The 16,550-nt window shown below is 35.8% G+C and overlaps 1 protein-coding gene across 1 annotated transcript; it reads left to right on the top strand.

Annotated features, from left to right (window-relative positions):
- Nucleotides 1–482: 482 nt before the first annotated feature.
- Nucleotides 483–16,338, top strand: LOC149556655 (putative beta-1,4-xylosyltransferase IRX9H). The gene is made up of 4 exons (XM_089831079.1): nt 483–1,768; nt 14,835–15,084; nt 15,399–15,621; nt 15,759–16,338. The coding sequence occupies exons 1-3, from the start codon at nt 1,053–1,055 to the stop codon at nt 15,573–15,575; spliced, it is 1,143 nt and encodes a 380-aa protein (XP_089687205.1). The 5' UTR covers nt 483–1,052; the 3' UTR covers nt 15,576–15,621; nt 15,759–16,338.
- Nucleotides 16,339–16,550: the final 212 nt, after the last annotated feature.

The following is a 16,550-nucleotide window of genomic DNA, read 5'->3' on the forward strand; positions in this document are numbered from 1 at the left end:
CCATGGAACATAAACAATACCAATAGTTATTACCATTTTATTGTTTTCTTAATTTCTAAAAATAAGATGATCCATTAATTGTAAGATAATTAAAATTATAAAATTACTTTTTATTTGATGGTTAAAAGTTAACAAATAAATAAATACCCTCTCTTCATAAATGAAAAGAAGATTTAAATGGGTGAAGAGGAAGTGATTATGTGACATGGACTGTTAACACTTTAGTTTGTTCATTGTTTCTAGTTAAGAAAGAAAAGAGAGGCACATATGCCAAATTTGTACCAAGGTTGATTTTACACAACACCTACTAACCTCCTCTACCCAATCTTACCAACTTGTTGGTAAGAGCTTTGGCTTGTTTGCAACTCCACGCCTAACATACTTGCATGTTTCTTAGCCTTAAAGACAAGTCAAAGTAAAATGGATTATCAAAAACACAAACCAATTTTTAATAAAAAAGGACGTTTTTCAAGTACCAAACTGTTAGTTGAATTGTCCTCCGACATCACCATCATAAGAATTTAGAGGCTCAATCAAATGGAAAGCATTCAAAAAACAACTGAGCGGATTCTGGTAAGATAAATGCTCGTGAGTAACACGAGGAAAAAAAGAAATCTGGGAAGGGCAGCCTGCAGCATCCAGACTATCTTAAAATCCCGAGACCGCATAAGCTAAATATGGGGCAGGAGAAGCATTCGATTCATGTAGGTGTGTCAGAAACAACAATGTCACTCGGCTACCTACCAGATGCAAATTGTTTCATGTAACATGCTGGTGTATTGCTTCTCAAAGCCTATGTTCTGTTGAGAGAAGTTTCGTAGAACATAAACTGGAGCTATTCTGGTGACGGTAATGCTTGAAAGCGTATTTTTTGAGTTTGATGTCATGCTTCGGAGCTCGATCGAATGTGAATGCAGTATCTAAGAGAAACAATTCAGCCTAGCATTTTCTTGATCTTGCTTATAAATCATGTTGTTGCATTGAATCTGGTGGATTTTGTCCCGAATTAAGAAGCAGGTTGAGTTTTGAAGATCTGCGAGTTATTTTTTCAAATGGGGACATCATCCAAGAAAAAGGTACAGGTATGGAAGAGGGCATTGCTTCATTTTCTTGTATGTTTCCTTGTGGGTGTACTCACTGGGCTTACACCCTTTAATGCAATGATTTTTTCTACAAATCTCTCGTACAACAAACCCAAAACAAGGCGGGAATTCTCATTGGAAGTAAAGAGCATACCTACAAATGCCCAGCAGGATTTTAGTCAAGTCGGGAACAGGGGAAGGTTGATTGAAACAATTAGGATTGAGGGTTCTGGAGCTAGAATGGAATCGGAGGAAAGAGAAAGTGAAAGAAATTCAACCGAAACAGATCTTTTTAGCGTTTTGTTCAAAAGAGCTAGCAGGCCTTTGGATTTTGTCCCTAGAAAACTATTGATAATTGTGACTCCGACTTACAATCATCCATTTCAGGCGTTATATTTAAATCGTCTGGCACATACTCTAGGGCTTGTGCCGCCGCCTCTGTTGTGGATTGTAGTGGAAATGCCAACTCAGTCAATGGAAACTGCTCAGATTTTGAGAAAAACTGGAGTCATGACCAGGCACCTTGTTTGTGACAAAAATCTTACTGAAGTGAAAGATTGGAGTGCTCATCAACGAAATGTAGCTCTTGGACACATTGAACAGCATCGACTTGATGGCATTGTGTACTTTGCAGACGACAATAACGTTTACACCCTGGAGTTATTTGAGCAGCTAAGAGAAATCAAGTATGTCTTCAACTCTTCTCCATATGCTTTATTTGTAGTTTTACTGTCGCTTACAATAGCTGGTTGCAATGTTTTGCCTAGGCTTTACATGATTCTTTCAATTGGGGATTAGATGTTATATTTGTCAATTTCACAAAGCAGTCTTAGATTAAATCAGCTGTTTATTGCACATCTTAGCTTGTTTACATTTGAGTAGTGTTCAGTTTATTTCTCGTGTGATCACTGTCTAAGTTTAAAGAAATTTCTGATTTATCAGCTTACCTAAGGCACATTTTTTTGCTATTTACCGTAAGGCCTTCTGTATCAGCATGTTCATGGGCTTTAATCGTACACGTTATTTGTCGTATACAGGATGCTTCGTTTACAATTTTTAATTTTCTTTTGAAGTGGTGCAGTAAATATTCTTTTCTATTTTACTATCTAGTTTTTATGCAATTGCAACCTAATCCTTGAGCTCTTTGTTAGATTCAATATCAAGGCCATCACAAATTTGTAAGTTGAAACAATGGTTTCCATCAAGAGAATACTTCATGCAATACAAGTATGATCGGTTCCCACCTAAATGGAGCATTAAAAAAGTGTAAAGAACTCTGCAACGCTCTGGGATGGTCAATAAGTGATCAGTGGGGCCGCAAATACATCTTGTTTCCCATCTCAAATGAAAAACTAAGGCCTTTTCAAGCTACATAGGAAAAAGTATAAAAGATGAATTTATAAAGCATAGCCAGGGTAATAACATTAAAGCCACAAAAGATGCTGTCAAAAGAGAATATGGCCATTGCAAGTAATGTGTACCACCCTTAATTGCTAAACTTTGTCCAAAACTGAGATGTTTGTATTCTGGGGTAGAGTTGGGAGTCATAATTTGTTGGGTGAATTCATGGACAGATGACTATTAGGCCCTGTTTAGAAATCAGAACTTGAATACATTCTTCTGCAGGTCACTGAAGTCTCCAATGTATGTTAAAGCAACTTAAAGACGGTCGAGTTTGAGTGTCAACTGTGCAAATCTAACATTGGTCCATGTTTATGTAGGATATATTTACTGACTCATATTCTGATTGCATACCAGCTGATGAGTACCAGTCGTGATTGAATACAACAGTATTTACAAAGAATAGTTGGGTAAATACATTAGAAAAATCAAAATGTAATTGTATAGCATTTATTGTTTTTTGGAATTTAATGTCTTTTTTCTGCCATTGAAACTGCAAAACATTAAATATATTTTTCATGTTGCTGCAGTCCATGTTTGGACCTCTGCAATGTTGAAATATGAGAACGAAAAATTTATAGATGGGACCCTATAAAGTAGTTTTCTTCAGGGAGAAAGAATGGCAGTTGCATTCAAACTGCCTCAAGTTGCTGACACGTATGCTATATTGGCATAACCCGGAGAATTCTGTGAACTGGCTAACTTTAAGGACTCAGATTAAGTAGAGATTACCTGCAAAGAGATGACAAGGCATCTGATTTGGTGCTGTAAGCAACCGTATCAAAATATCAATCAATTGGTTTGTTAAGGAATCATGGGGTAAGCACGGATGCTGTTCTATGAATAGTTGCATATTGAGTATATGGTAGGGCTCTTGGATGATCTTTTTGCCATATTCTTGGAAATCAAAGGTTTTCAACGATATTTTGACTCTCTCCTGCAGCTGCAACTGTTGTGCTACTATGTATTGAAAACTGATGTTGCATGGGGAGCAATCTGGAGGACAGGGATCAAGCAGTTTTGAACTTTTTGTCGAATCATATATTTGACACCAAGGGTCTTCCTGTGGCATAACCTAAGTCTGACTGAGCTACAGATAAATCCTTGAAAATCACTTCCACCCAACCGGTAATGAACATTTGTAACATTACAGGTGCAATATTGCTTCCTGAAGCCATGTCTAGCTGATTTTCAAAAATTATTGCCATCTATTATACTTACTGTGTTTTTGACATTTTGACTAATTTTTACATCTTCCAGAGCTAAATCCTTATATGAGTTTGATCAGTTTCTATTTCTTTGTTCTGCACATGGTAACATCACTCAATGTAAATGTAAAAAGGGGATTTGGCATCTCAGTTGTTGTATGAGATCTTCATAACCGTGTGGCTGCTATGGAAATCAGTTGGAAGGCAAACTTACACCATCTTAGCTTGCAAATTTGAATATATTGTGCTTGAGTCAGTAGCAACTAGCTGGCTCAAGTCAGATTGGCCCGATGGTTAAATTTGATTGGGGTAAGGTCACATGTGGTTGGATCTATGGTCCTGAACCAACATTGAAAACATCTTTGAAGGTTGGGTTTGGACCACTGTGTAACAAGGATTCAGGTTTTGATTAGGTTCAGGTTGAATGCCAACATAATATGTCTTTTAATTTAGAAACTAGATTAATGTATTAGAGAGAAGGGGTCAAAGCAAGTGTGGAAAAGTGGGAGTAATGCACTTTTCACCTCTAAAGTCTAGACTCTAAATATATTATTATTGAACAAATATAAGTTGCCATCTTGGGTTAGCTCCCAATATATTAAGATTGGAAAAAACTTGAATTCACATGCTCCGTTTGGAAGAAAGTCAGGTCATTGTATGCTGAATTATTGCTATGTGCAGTGAAGAGTAAAGCATCTTTGTATTCCTGTAGGTGCTCTCTCTTTTTCGTAGATAACAGTGAGGGGTTGTTGACCACAAATTCCCTAGATTCTTAACTTGCAGGGTAACAGACTTTCTCTCAATAGCTCAGAAAGAAGATGCTAATGGCCGAGATAGATGAGGATGAGGAAGAAAGTAGTGCATTATGCAACTATGAACTTGTATAGATTCAATAATGTCTAGCCAAGTTCATGGGAGTTGGAGCTATTGATATTGAAGGAGTGGAAATCTTTATTGTATAGTAATATGGAGATTCTACTTTGTGCACAAGGATTTTTTATAGTACTTTTGTCTTCTGAAATAAACGTGGATGAAATTTTAGCCAAGGGCCCGTTTGTTTGCTGGAATTAACGTGGAATAGGGAAACGGGAATAGGAAAATTGGAATAAATCTATTCCAATTTTGGCCCAAAATGAGAATAAATCGAATTCCAGGTATTTTTTGGAATTAGATTTATTCTTGCATTGGACCAAAATTGGAATAGATTTATTCCAATTTTCCTATTCCCGTTTCCCTATTCCAGGTTAATTCCAGCAAACAAATGGGCCCTAAGGGTTCAAGGCTAAGTGCTGTCATGTCCCCAGAAATGGCATTTCAAAACCCTTATTAATAAGTATTATTCCCTTAACAGCTGACTTATTACAAGGAGGAGCAGAAATCACAAAGGCATTTGAGGAGAGAAGAGAAACAACAAAGATGAAAAAGGTTCATAAGCCAACGGAAAACAAAGACGACAGGTTGGAGTTAAGCCACACCGAGAAATCCCAAATATGCTTTAATCAAATCAATGTTTAATAAAATTAAGAATTGAATTTCAAAGGAAGATTATTGGTTACATGGATCACATGAAATACAATGAAAACTGCGATATGTTCTTAGATTATAATCACTGTTTAAATTAAGATGATATAGGGAAAGACACCACTTTTCAGAAAGGACACAATCGCAGCCAAAAAACACATCCCCTCGTGCCTCTTGAGGGTTATATGTATCAATAAACCATCACTGGTGGGGGGCATGGATCTCCAAGAGGAATTATATCCATGAGATAGAAGGCATCCATCAAGTGGAGAAATAATCGAGTAATTAGACAAAATTGACACAAGTTGGAATCTGACATAAGGAGATCAGAGGGAGGTATATATGAATTGTATATTACAATGATTCTTCAGTGGAAGCATTCAGCGTAAAAACATTTTTTTACAGAACTGCAATCAATCAGTAGGCGATTGATCAGAAAAAGAAGAAGAATCTGTGAACAAGGAACAGTAATCAAAATCAGAAGCATGTAAACAGCAGGCACATTCAGGATCACTCTCACTAATCTGATTCAGACTTGTTATAATCAGTGTTTAATGATCTGAATAGCAGCTCTTGTGAGGGAAGAAGGTGCAAGGGGAAGAGGAACCATGGGGATTACCATCTAGGTAGGGACTCCTAGATGGATGTCCATGTTGCCTACCACCGGGGCCAAGAGGTCCAAATTCCTGTTCTTGGGCTTAGATAGGACAATCAAGGAACCTCTATTACAACCTTCCCTCCAACTCTATAATGAGGGCTACTAAATCTTAGGAGATGAAGCAGGGATGGGAAAGCAGATACAAGCACCCTCTAGGTAGGGACCCCAAGTGGATGTCCATGTTGCCTGCCTCCGGGGCCAAGAGGGCCAAAGTGCCACTCTTGGGCTTAGTGAGGGATGGCTCTGGGCAGACCTATCGTGCTTCTTCTCTAATGTGTTTGCAATAATGCTAAAGATATTCTATGAATATCATGTGTTATGGACTAACCCTAATAATGGTTATATATAGTATACATGTGTACCTGTTTCTTATGTTATGATTCCACTATTTCAGGACTGTTTCAGGAGATATTTTACTTGGTAAGATGTAACCCTAACCTTAATTTATTGCCATTGTGGTGAATTTGAGGACAGACTAGGAAGTGACACCACAAATGCTATTTGTTAAACTTTGGGTTTTAAACAGGCTTACTGCGAGATGGTATCAGTACTAGCATAGGAGAGTGGTACCAATACCAGTAGATCTACTTCTGAAAAATAAGAGCCAGGATACTCAGAGATTCCACTTTTTCATAATATAATTTAATAGTTTATTAATTTTCTAACTGTATACTGAAATATTAGTATAACCAAACAGAATCATATACACTGTCAATTTCAAAGCTTCTGTGGTATCTCCAGTATGGGCAATGCGTCCCATTCCTTGAGAGGCATTCTAGGGGTCAGAGATGTGTCTCCCTGCAACTATCGTTTTAAATTTCTATCCTGTAAAGGAAGTATCCAAAATTTTACTGGTTTGGGTAAGGTTTCTTTTGTTACACTTTTCAATTTCTTTTGGTTTAGATAGCATGGACAACACCTTAAGAAATTTGTCTCAATTGCTTTTAAAACAGGAAATCCTCTTACATTTCTTTTACTCATATTTTGATAGAATTAGATCTGTGATTGGGACTGCTCATGTAAACCTGGTTAAAAGTAGATACTAAGATGAATGGAAGCAAAATCTTGACTATGAAAAGATGGCTTTTAGATGTAGAAATGGTTTTGGTATTGGCCATATCAAATGTCTATGTCAAGTCCAAGAACAATCAGAAAATCTTTTGGTAAGGTTTCTTGGTGGCTTACTAGTCAAAATGTAGAATTCAAAGAAAGATCCTCAAAGCTTTGAGTAAAAACCCTCATCTACTGAAAGGATTTGTTGTCAGCTTCAAGGGATCCAAAAGGTATTACAGAGAATTGAAAAGCTTAATGTGGATATCTCAAAATTCCTCTGCTATTCGTGGATCTGATCTTAAGAGTCTAGAAAGATGTAAAATGAAAAGGAATAACTCTCCATAGGGTTTAAACAAACTTTGGAAAAGTCTAGAAGGGAGATTAAGGATGGAATACAAGGAATGGAGTAAAAGGGAGAGTAAAAAGGTGGAAATTTTCCTTGCAAAAGAGTTAATTATGCTGTCTGTCTCTATAAGCAAGCAATATAACATTGTATTGATCATGTTCTTATTTAGCAAAAGGCTAGATTAGTATTTGTATATGTATCTTTGTGAATTTGTGACAATAGGGGAAAGGTCCAGTTGTGGTCTGATCAGATTGGTTTGCTGTAATCAGCTTCGTTTTAAGGGTGAGGCCCCTATATTAATTGATATATAACTTATAAATATATTTATTCATAGAATTGAATGTATAAAAGATATATTATAAGAATAAATTATATTCAGGAGTTTTATATGCAGATATATTTTAATTATGAATGATTGAATAAGAGAATGTGTAAAGGTTATTGAGTGCTGGGTCATAACAAGTGCTTGTCAGGGATGCCAATGTGTAAGAGATCTACATGATTTAAATGGAATTAATCTCTCTTAATGCATTGGGTAAGTGGTAGACAGCAATTTCGCAAACTAGGCAATTTCTTAGGATAATAAGGATTTCTTGTTACCCTTTGACATGTTCTTTTCACACAATTTAAAAAGTTTTGTGTTTAATCTTGTTTGGTGGAGTTCACATTGGGATAATCTCCATGCTCCCTGTGTAGCATCCCAAAGGATTACAACCAGCAAGCTCCTAGTCCCATTTTCAAAGGATTGCATTTAGAACCAATTACTGATCTATTGCTATCCAATATTTCCAATTTTGATCTCACAGTGACATGGAAAATGATAAACATAAATGATCATTTGAAAATGTTTAGTAACATTGTGCATGGAGGTGAAAAAATAAAATGAGAAAAAGAACTGTAGATGTTTGAAGATAGTGAGGTGGCTAATTCACTACACGGTGCCTACATCCTTGGTGCCAGTTATTTAGTTATTTATCCTACACAAGATAGTGAGGTGGCCAATTCAAGAAGGCAGGAATTGGGTAACCATGCGGAGTTAGTTGCCTTTAGACAGCTCAGATATTGCATATAGTTTCCATAACACATATTGCATTAGACAGGAGATATTGGGTTTCTTATTTCTCAGGACCAACATATTTAAATAATAAATAGTGACACTAACCTTTATAATTGCCTCAAGAGAGTGATCTGCGATATAATTTATCCCTAACATCATTCATTTAGCCTTATTAAGCTAGTGGACAAGGACTGTTCCTCCTAAAATAAGTTATGGTGTGGTTGCTTAGCTACCCAGATTTCTGTTGTTTCACTTTAATGTGTGTATATGACAAAGAAAATTAGAGACAGGCTTCATTGTACTTATTATGATAGGGAGGGATTTGTTCTTGGGTCAACCGACCTTGAATTTGCATCTCATTTAATAAGAATGTATCTCTTTGTATCTTTCAGGGAGATTGTAAAATTGTTGATAAGCATATATTTGAAACTCAGAATGTGTCTCATCATATCTTCAAGGGAGGTTCTAAAATTGTTACAGGCTAAGCTATCAACTAACTATTTGAAAGAGGGGCAGAAAGTGAGGGCAGGGTAAATAGTGATGTGTTCTAAATATGCCTTCTCAAACTCAAGTTAATGGGAAGGGCCGCACTTTTCATCACTCACTCATCAACTTGTAGAAGGAGTAGTTTGTTCAAAGCATAAATATACTGGGAGTGAAAGCCATATTATGGTTATCTGATCCTGTGGTGTAATATAATGGTTGACTTGTATGCTGCTTAGAGTTAGCATAAACAACCAGATAATGTTTTAGGTGCGTATGGCTTTTGAGGACCTCTTTTTGACATAAAGAAAAGACGCATGGAATCGATAGAGTACGTGATATCAATGCATAGTAGCATTTCATTTACATGGTATTGACACATTAAATGACAAGTGCAATTTGAACTGAGCTGCTTGGGTTTTAAAATGGGAAAACATGAGAAAAGGCCCAACAAATTAAAAAAATGCTCAAATATTTGTAAAAATACAGAAAAGTTATTGGTATCATTGTTTCATGCCAGAAAAAGTGTGTAGAAAGAGAAACAAACATAAATTATTCTAAGTCAAAAAACCCAGATTTTAAATGAATTAATCTAAGTTACTGCTGCGGCCTCCTGGAGCCTGGAGGTGGAGGCGGATGCGGATGGATGCGGGATGCATTTGGAAGCACGTTGGATGCCGGCAGGATGTGTTTGTTGAGTGCTAACTTCTGTGATATATATATATATATATATATATATAGACAGAGAGAGACAATTATTGCTGTCCAGAACTTTACAGACCAAATCACTGCCCAGATCTCTGTGACAGACTTAGTCTCTGCCCAGAACTCAGCTACAGGCCTGCTAGGGGCCTCAATCAGCTTGTACGACACCCTCAATGGAGTATTTCAGACTTCTATGGAACTGTTGTAGCAGTCCCTAACATAGACAGCTCCTTCTGTGGCAGTACGATCCTCCAGCAGGTATGAATATATCAAGGAAGCCTTTGAATGTGTAAAGTCCCACTCCGACCTTGGATGGCTCAAACAAAAGCCCCAACATTGCCCAGATTGGTATGGCCAGCTGATAGACAATTTGTAACAGCAGTAGAGGCACTTGATAAACTCCCAGCAGGTAGACAATTATATATTGCCTTGTGAGAGCAATGTTGGGTGTTTTGTGAGAGCCAGTAGATAGACAATTATATATATATAATGTTTAGCAATATTATATATATAATAATATTTAGCAGTATTATATTATATGGATAATATGTATACACACACACACACACACACACATCCATACATGAAGACAATGAACCTAAGACCAGAGTGTATAGGTGAAGGTTAGGTTTCTTGAACAACCTAAGATGATGAAAACGGCAAGATGATTGAAACCAGAGCAGCCCCAGCCATGATTAACTGCAGGGTTTCCCTGGTAAATGCTACCATGTGCAAATGGACCTTATCATCTATTTAAATGTTGCACTCCAGTTTACCAAATAGTCATTGATAGTTGCAGGAAAAAGAACAGAAAATGAAGCTATAATCTAGTATGGGATCACCTATCATCTATTTAAATATAGCACACCAGTTTACCAAATACTCATTGATAGGAACACCTATCATCTGTTTAAATATAGTACACCATTGTACCAAATAGTCATTGATAGTCACAGGGAAAAAAAAGAAAATGAAGTTATAATCTAGGATTAGAACACCTATCATCTATTTAAATATAGCACCCAGTTAACCAAATAGTCATTGATAGTTGCAGGAAAACGAATAGAAAATGAAGCTATAATCTAGTATGGGAGCACATGCCCTAAGAATTGCAGTGCATGAGAGTGGCCCAGATTCAAATCTCCATTCTGCATTAAGATGATTCATAAGTTGAGGATGCACCATGGATGTTATAGAGTATTGAAATGTGTGGTGAATTTGTGGAGGTTTGGAAATAGGGCAGTTTCCTAGTGTATGGCTTATGTTCAACCCCACTCAATCAGGTGGCCTACAATGTCACATCCATATTAGAACATGCTAACCAAGATTCTTGATGCCAAACCCTAAGCAATAAAAAAGTTGAGAGAGCACCTGTTCTCATATATTAGTATCATTGAATGCACCTATTATCTCTGATACGTTGAAGGAAGACATGGTCCAGAAATGTGGTGAAAAAACAACAATATTTTCTATATTTTTTCTTAGATTGTACTATATGATGGGGAAAATCCGAAAATTTGTAAACAGAAATGTTGGTGAAGAAACTATAATCATACAAATATTCTGCTAAAATTCTCATCACACGTCTCCTTTTTTAAAATAAAATGTTTAACACGCATTTCATACAAATATTCTGCCAAAATTTTCATCACACGTCTCCTTTTTTAACATAAAATGTTTGACACATTTCATTTTGTGAACCAAGATCAATATTCATCTGTATAACAGCTAAGTATATAACAAAAAGTTTTGTGTAACGGGTACACAGCATGTTAAGCTCCTTGGGAAGTTTTGATCCTAAAGCTAGAGGAAAGCAATAGTTGAAATACTTGTGCATAGTGTTAAAATAATTCATCTTCAAACCATATGATGTAATAGGTTAATAAAATTATAAATGCTGGAATGTGTTTACCAACATGTAATAACATATCAGATTGCCAAAATTCTTCCATAAAACTTACTATTCAGCATACCAAATATTTTGTCTCAAATGCATGAAATACAGTGTAGACTTGCAAAAATCAGATGCAAATTGTGTTTGAGTTGAAAATAAGCATTGGGTTTTCTAATTCAAAATTTTATCCAAATACATCTCTATAGTCTCACGATGCCAAGTTGCTGGCCACACTATTTTGTGATAGGAAGCTATGAATTGGTTTGTTAAGTCACCGCTGCTCTCACATCTTACTGAATCACAGGAAAGGGAATGTCTGTGAGCCCATAGAGCGCCCTCTGAGAAAAAGGCAGCAGATAAATGCACAGGAGAAGCAAAATATGTTTAGAATAAGGGTTGCCCGTGCTCAAATAAAAGATCACTATAAGCTTGAATTTATGCAAGCTGACTTGAAATTATCAAGGGTCGATAGGCCAGAATCAATTGAAGTACAATTAAAAGACATTTGCTCCAAGATGGCTTAGTCACAAGGCTTGCAAGAGCCCCAAGAAAGCATGGCAGAAAATAATCCAAGTTCCATTTCTTGATATATCTCTATCCCTTTGAATATATGAATTAACTAATATACTAAGAAAGTGAAGAATTTGATCAATACAAATCCACAAAGCTTGAAGAATACCTGCATGTAAAAACCTGTCAGAAGAAAAAGATGAGAGAAGGCAAGGGTTTCGCTCTGATATCATATAGAAGTTGATGAAAGATCAACCCAACAACTCCCAAGAATCACCTACATGCAAACACCTATCACAGAAAGAGAGAAACAACAGCTATGGAGGCTGAAATTGCCAGATCTATAGATGAGACATTCTTGATGAGCAAAAAGAGAAATTGCTATATCAAAAGTGAATAAAAAATAAAATTACAAAGAGATCAATTCTTATAAAAAAGGAGATCAAAATCCTAACAGGGTAAAACCTAGGTTGCATGATAATAATTAATAAAGAATTAATTATTATATGCCTAAAGTTTAGCTTAAGTAAACTAGAGATAATAAGTGACTTAATAAATAAATCAAAATGATTTAATTAATAAGGCAATATCTTACTACTCTAACAGAAAGTTCTACAAATCATTGTATTGCATATTATTATATTGTATTATGTAGCATTGCATTCTACACAAAATAAGGCATTTTGGAGCACTACATATCTAGTGGAGCAATGCCAAAGCAAATGATAGGCAAATAGGGTTTTTTATAGAAAGATTTTCATAAATCATTTGATTGAAATTTTGTTCATACGTCATAGTCCTGAAAGTAATTTATAATGCTCCTTAACATTGCCTTATAAGCCTTTCATGATTGTTACTGTTTTCAACTTTTTCACCATCTGTTACATCTACACATATAATCATATCAGATCCTGTCTAATTAGAAGTGAGGCATAATAAACCTGAGGTGGACCACTATGACCAAGAAAAATGCCAGAATATCCCATTGAGACTTCCCAAGGGACCATAATATTTGGCATGACAGTACAATGGTAGAAAGATATAACAATTTATGTTTTAAGGCTAGAACCAGTGTGCCTCTATTATAACCCATGCTTATTGAGGTGCTTGAGTTCAAAATCTTCCCTACGCAATTGCAACTCTTCTGATATGTCACTTGCCACAATATTCTAGATTGAAATCTGTTCCTAGTTATTGTACACCCTTGGTTTCTTTTCTTTTCTTGAAATAATGGTTGATGATAAAAATGAGTGAAACCAACAAAAATAAAAAGGGGCATTTGTAAAGGCTATGTCATACACTTGAATTCCAATTTAAAAAAGTAGGACACTAGCACTTATTTTGAAACTTCTCTTCTAAGTACATGTCTTCAGTATTGGCTGCTCTTTATAGGGTTGCATTTTTCAAATAGTGTTTAACTTGAAAAGATCATGATATTCGAAATTGAATTGAAGATAGTTCAGATGCTTCCAGAAGAGCAAACTAATCTGATTTCCCTGGAAGGAAATCTAATTTGTTATACAATCTAATCTGTTGTTTGAAGAACAACAACATTACACTGATGCTCTTGACTGAATAGAACCTGTCAACTGGAGCAAATCATATCAAAATAAGAAAATGTTTCTTACACAATAGTTAACTTAGTAAAGAAAGCAGCAAGAGATGAAACTGGAGGACACCACAAGATGAGCTATTTGAAACCTACAGCTTTGAACATCTTTATATGAGATTTCCTTTAATATTAAATTGTCTCTGAGAGGGCGAACCATTGAGTATTGTTATTGACACCTCAACAATGTCATAGCATTTATCAAATTAACATGGAAAGTTGTAGCTCTGTAACTTTTCAACACTTTCAGAAGCAAAGCAATGGCCTTAGGTAACTTTCAAAAGACATAGAAACCAACAATAAATGTCAAAGAAATGTTTAAGATATTCTTCAGGAAAAAAATTCAGAAACTAATGAGTCAAATAATTTAATATTAACGTCTAGGAAACTGTGTCTGATTTTATTTTCTTTTCTTTCATTTGTGATTTGAGACAGAATGAGATTGTGAATGGTGACACGCTGCATGAGTGAAAACAGTAATTCTTGCTGCAATATTCACTTTTTGAGATGAAGTACTTCCTTTGTTTTCTGTCTGAAAGCAATCAACTGCTAAACGTTTTCTCTTCTCGAAAGTTCTAAATGTGTGGAAAATCAACCAGCATTGTTTTACAATGCCAGGATAACCGTGTGGATCACATATCAAGATGTCACTTGTCATCCCCTTAATTTGATCATCGGTACTTTTTTTATTGTTTGTTTTGTTTAACAAGGACATCCAACACAAGCAAGGGGAAAGATACAATTGCAGAACAAATAAATCTAGTGAACTTCTACCTACAATGTAGCATAATCACATGCTTTTAAGGAAATGAGCCCTACAGAAGTCTAGTCTAAATGTATTTCATAGTAATAAAAATTGAGGGTAGATGGATCCCTTCTCTGGTCAAGTTATATAGCACATGAATCATTTTTCCCTAGTCAAGTATTTGACTATTTTTCTTTGTCTCTTATATGCATAAACTCATTGTTGTATTAGATTATTTTGTATTCCATTCTTTGTCATTTCTATGAATTTCAAATTGGGATACCTTAAACAATCCTATAAGTATAATTTGTACACCTGATTAACTGCTTTTTATAACAACTGACTATTGATATAAATTGATCTGTTTCTTGCTACACCAGCGCTTGCAGGTTGCAGATAACTCTAGCAAGATTTGAAATCTTGCTTACCATTTGGTTTTGGGTTTATGTAAACTTGACCTATAGAATCAAATATCCTATAATGTTTAACAAATCAATTTTTCCAGTACGTTGAGTTGTTTTACCAGATTATGAACAATAATTAATATTTGATTAAACTGCAGGCGCTTTGGTACTTGGCCAGTTAGTTGGATTGCTCACAATAGAAGTAAAGCTTTTCTGGAAGGGCCAGTTTGTAATTCAACTGAAGTAATTGGTTGGCACACAAATGGAAGGAGTAAGAGACTTTGCAGATTCCATCTTAGTATGTCAGGGTTTGCCTTCAATAGCACTATCCTCTGGGACCCCCAGAAATGGGGACGGCCTACTGTGGAACCGATTCGGCAGTTGGATACTGGTAAAGATGGAGTTCAGGTTAGTTGTTGTCCTTGTTGCATCGCTATTTGTGTCAGCATCCTTTATCTACCTTCATTTTTTCTGTAGCTGCATGGTCGCGAATATGGTTTGGGTACAAATAATTTTGTAGGTTTGCTTGCTAGATTCTCTTTTGCAGTTTATTTACTATCTCAGTTCACGCTTATGCTTGCAATCTAAAGTGTCAGCCAAATTTTGGGTGCTGTATATTGCTGGTTTGTCCATAGTGCTATAGAGGCTTGAGCTTTGCATGTCTAGGCATCATGTTCCTTCCTCACAACAAAATAAGAGACTGATTTATGTACTCCTTGCAGGAAACAAAATTCGTAGAGCAAGTGGTTGAAGATGAGAGTCAGATGGAAGGGTTGGCAGATGGTTGTTCAAAAATCATGGTTTGGAATTTGCATTTGGAAGCTTCTGGGGTTGCATATCCTTTAGGATGGATTGTTGAGAAGTTGAATGCTAGTTTTCCCTTAAAGCAGCACAAATAAATTCCTTTCATTTGCCTCTTGGTGTTTCTCAGATCTATTCTGAAAAGTACGTTATGTATTAATCATATCCTTTCTTATACATTTCATTCTAATTGCTATTTTGAAACAAAATGAACTGGTTGCCAAACATTTTGCCTACACCATTTACTTCCACTGAGACACTTTTTCTGTTTTTTGTTATAGATCTTCAGGCTGCGTTCTGCGAAGCAGTCCATTGATCTCTCATTTGCTGGTTAGAGTCTAATCCGCAGAAGATGATGAAATCAGAATTCTGAAATTGATAATTCTGTAATTCTCAGATGAGGCACAAGAAATTACCTTTGGAAATTTCATCCTTGGTTGTTTATCAGATCTATTTGTATCATGTAAAGTGTAGTATAGTTTGGCTGTTTAAATGTGCTTTAGTCAAAAGCAGCTTATAATGGCTTGCTAAATTGAATTCTAGTGCAGAAAATTGGGGATTATCTATTTGCATGTGCAATTTTGTTGAAGTAATTTTAGTGACAGAGCTATTCTATTTAAGATGGGCAGAGAAAGAATTATTGCTCATTCTTCATGTAAAGCAGCAGAATCCATTTATTGGAAGTTTAGATTGTTCAGCTTCCCATATCATCTTCCCTCACTTATTGGCTAAATGATGATTTTGTGGCAATATGATATTTTGGTGTATATATGCTTTTGTGGGAGAGCCTTAAGGATCAACAGGTCTCCAAAGTGTATATGGAATTACTCAGAGAGATCAGCAAATGTCATTCTTTTAAAACTTGTTATAGAATAGTCATTGACATCGCCTTACTCTGCAGGAAAGTTAACATACCAAAATATGATGAGAATATACTACACAGAACATGATAACTTAAGAAAACAGTTTTTTTATCATTCAGAAAATAGAAACAATATTCATGCCAATGTTGGCAAACTGATCCACCGTTAATATACCAAATAACCTACTTAGTACCAAAGACATGCATATGT

This window comes from Cupressus sempervirens, chromosome 5, assembly GCF_028749045.1.
Source record: "Cupressus sempervirens isolate cs-2001-9-10 chromosome 5, ASM2874904v1, whole genome shotgun sequence".
Taxonomy (NCBI): domain Eukaryota; kingdom Viridiplantae; phylum Streptophyta; class Pinopsida; order Cupressales; family Cupressaceae; genus Cupressus; species Cupressus sempervirens.

Bases quoted from the DNA above. Each gene is read 5' to 3' on its own strand.
- LOC149556655 (XM_089831079.1), top strand. From the start codon at position 1,053: ATGGGGACATCATCCAAGAAAAAGGTACAGGTATGGAAGAGGGCATTG. The intron at 1,769-14,834 runs GTATGTCTTCAA...ATTAAACTGCAG, and splicing joins GAGCAGCTAAGAGAAATCAA to GCGCTTTGGTACTTGGCCAG. The intron at 15,085-15,398 runs GTTAGTTGTTGT...TACTCCTTGCAG, and splicing joins CTGGTAAAGATGGAGTTCAG to GAAACAAAATTCGTAGAGCA.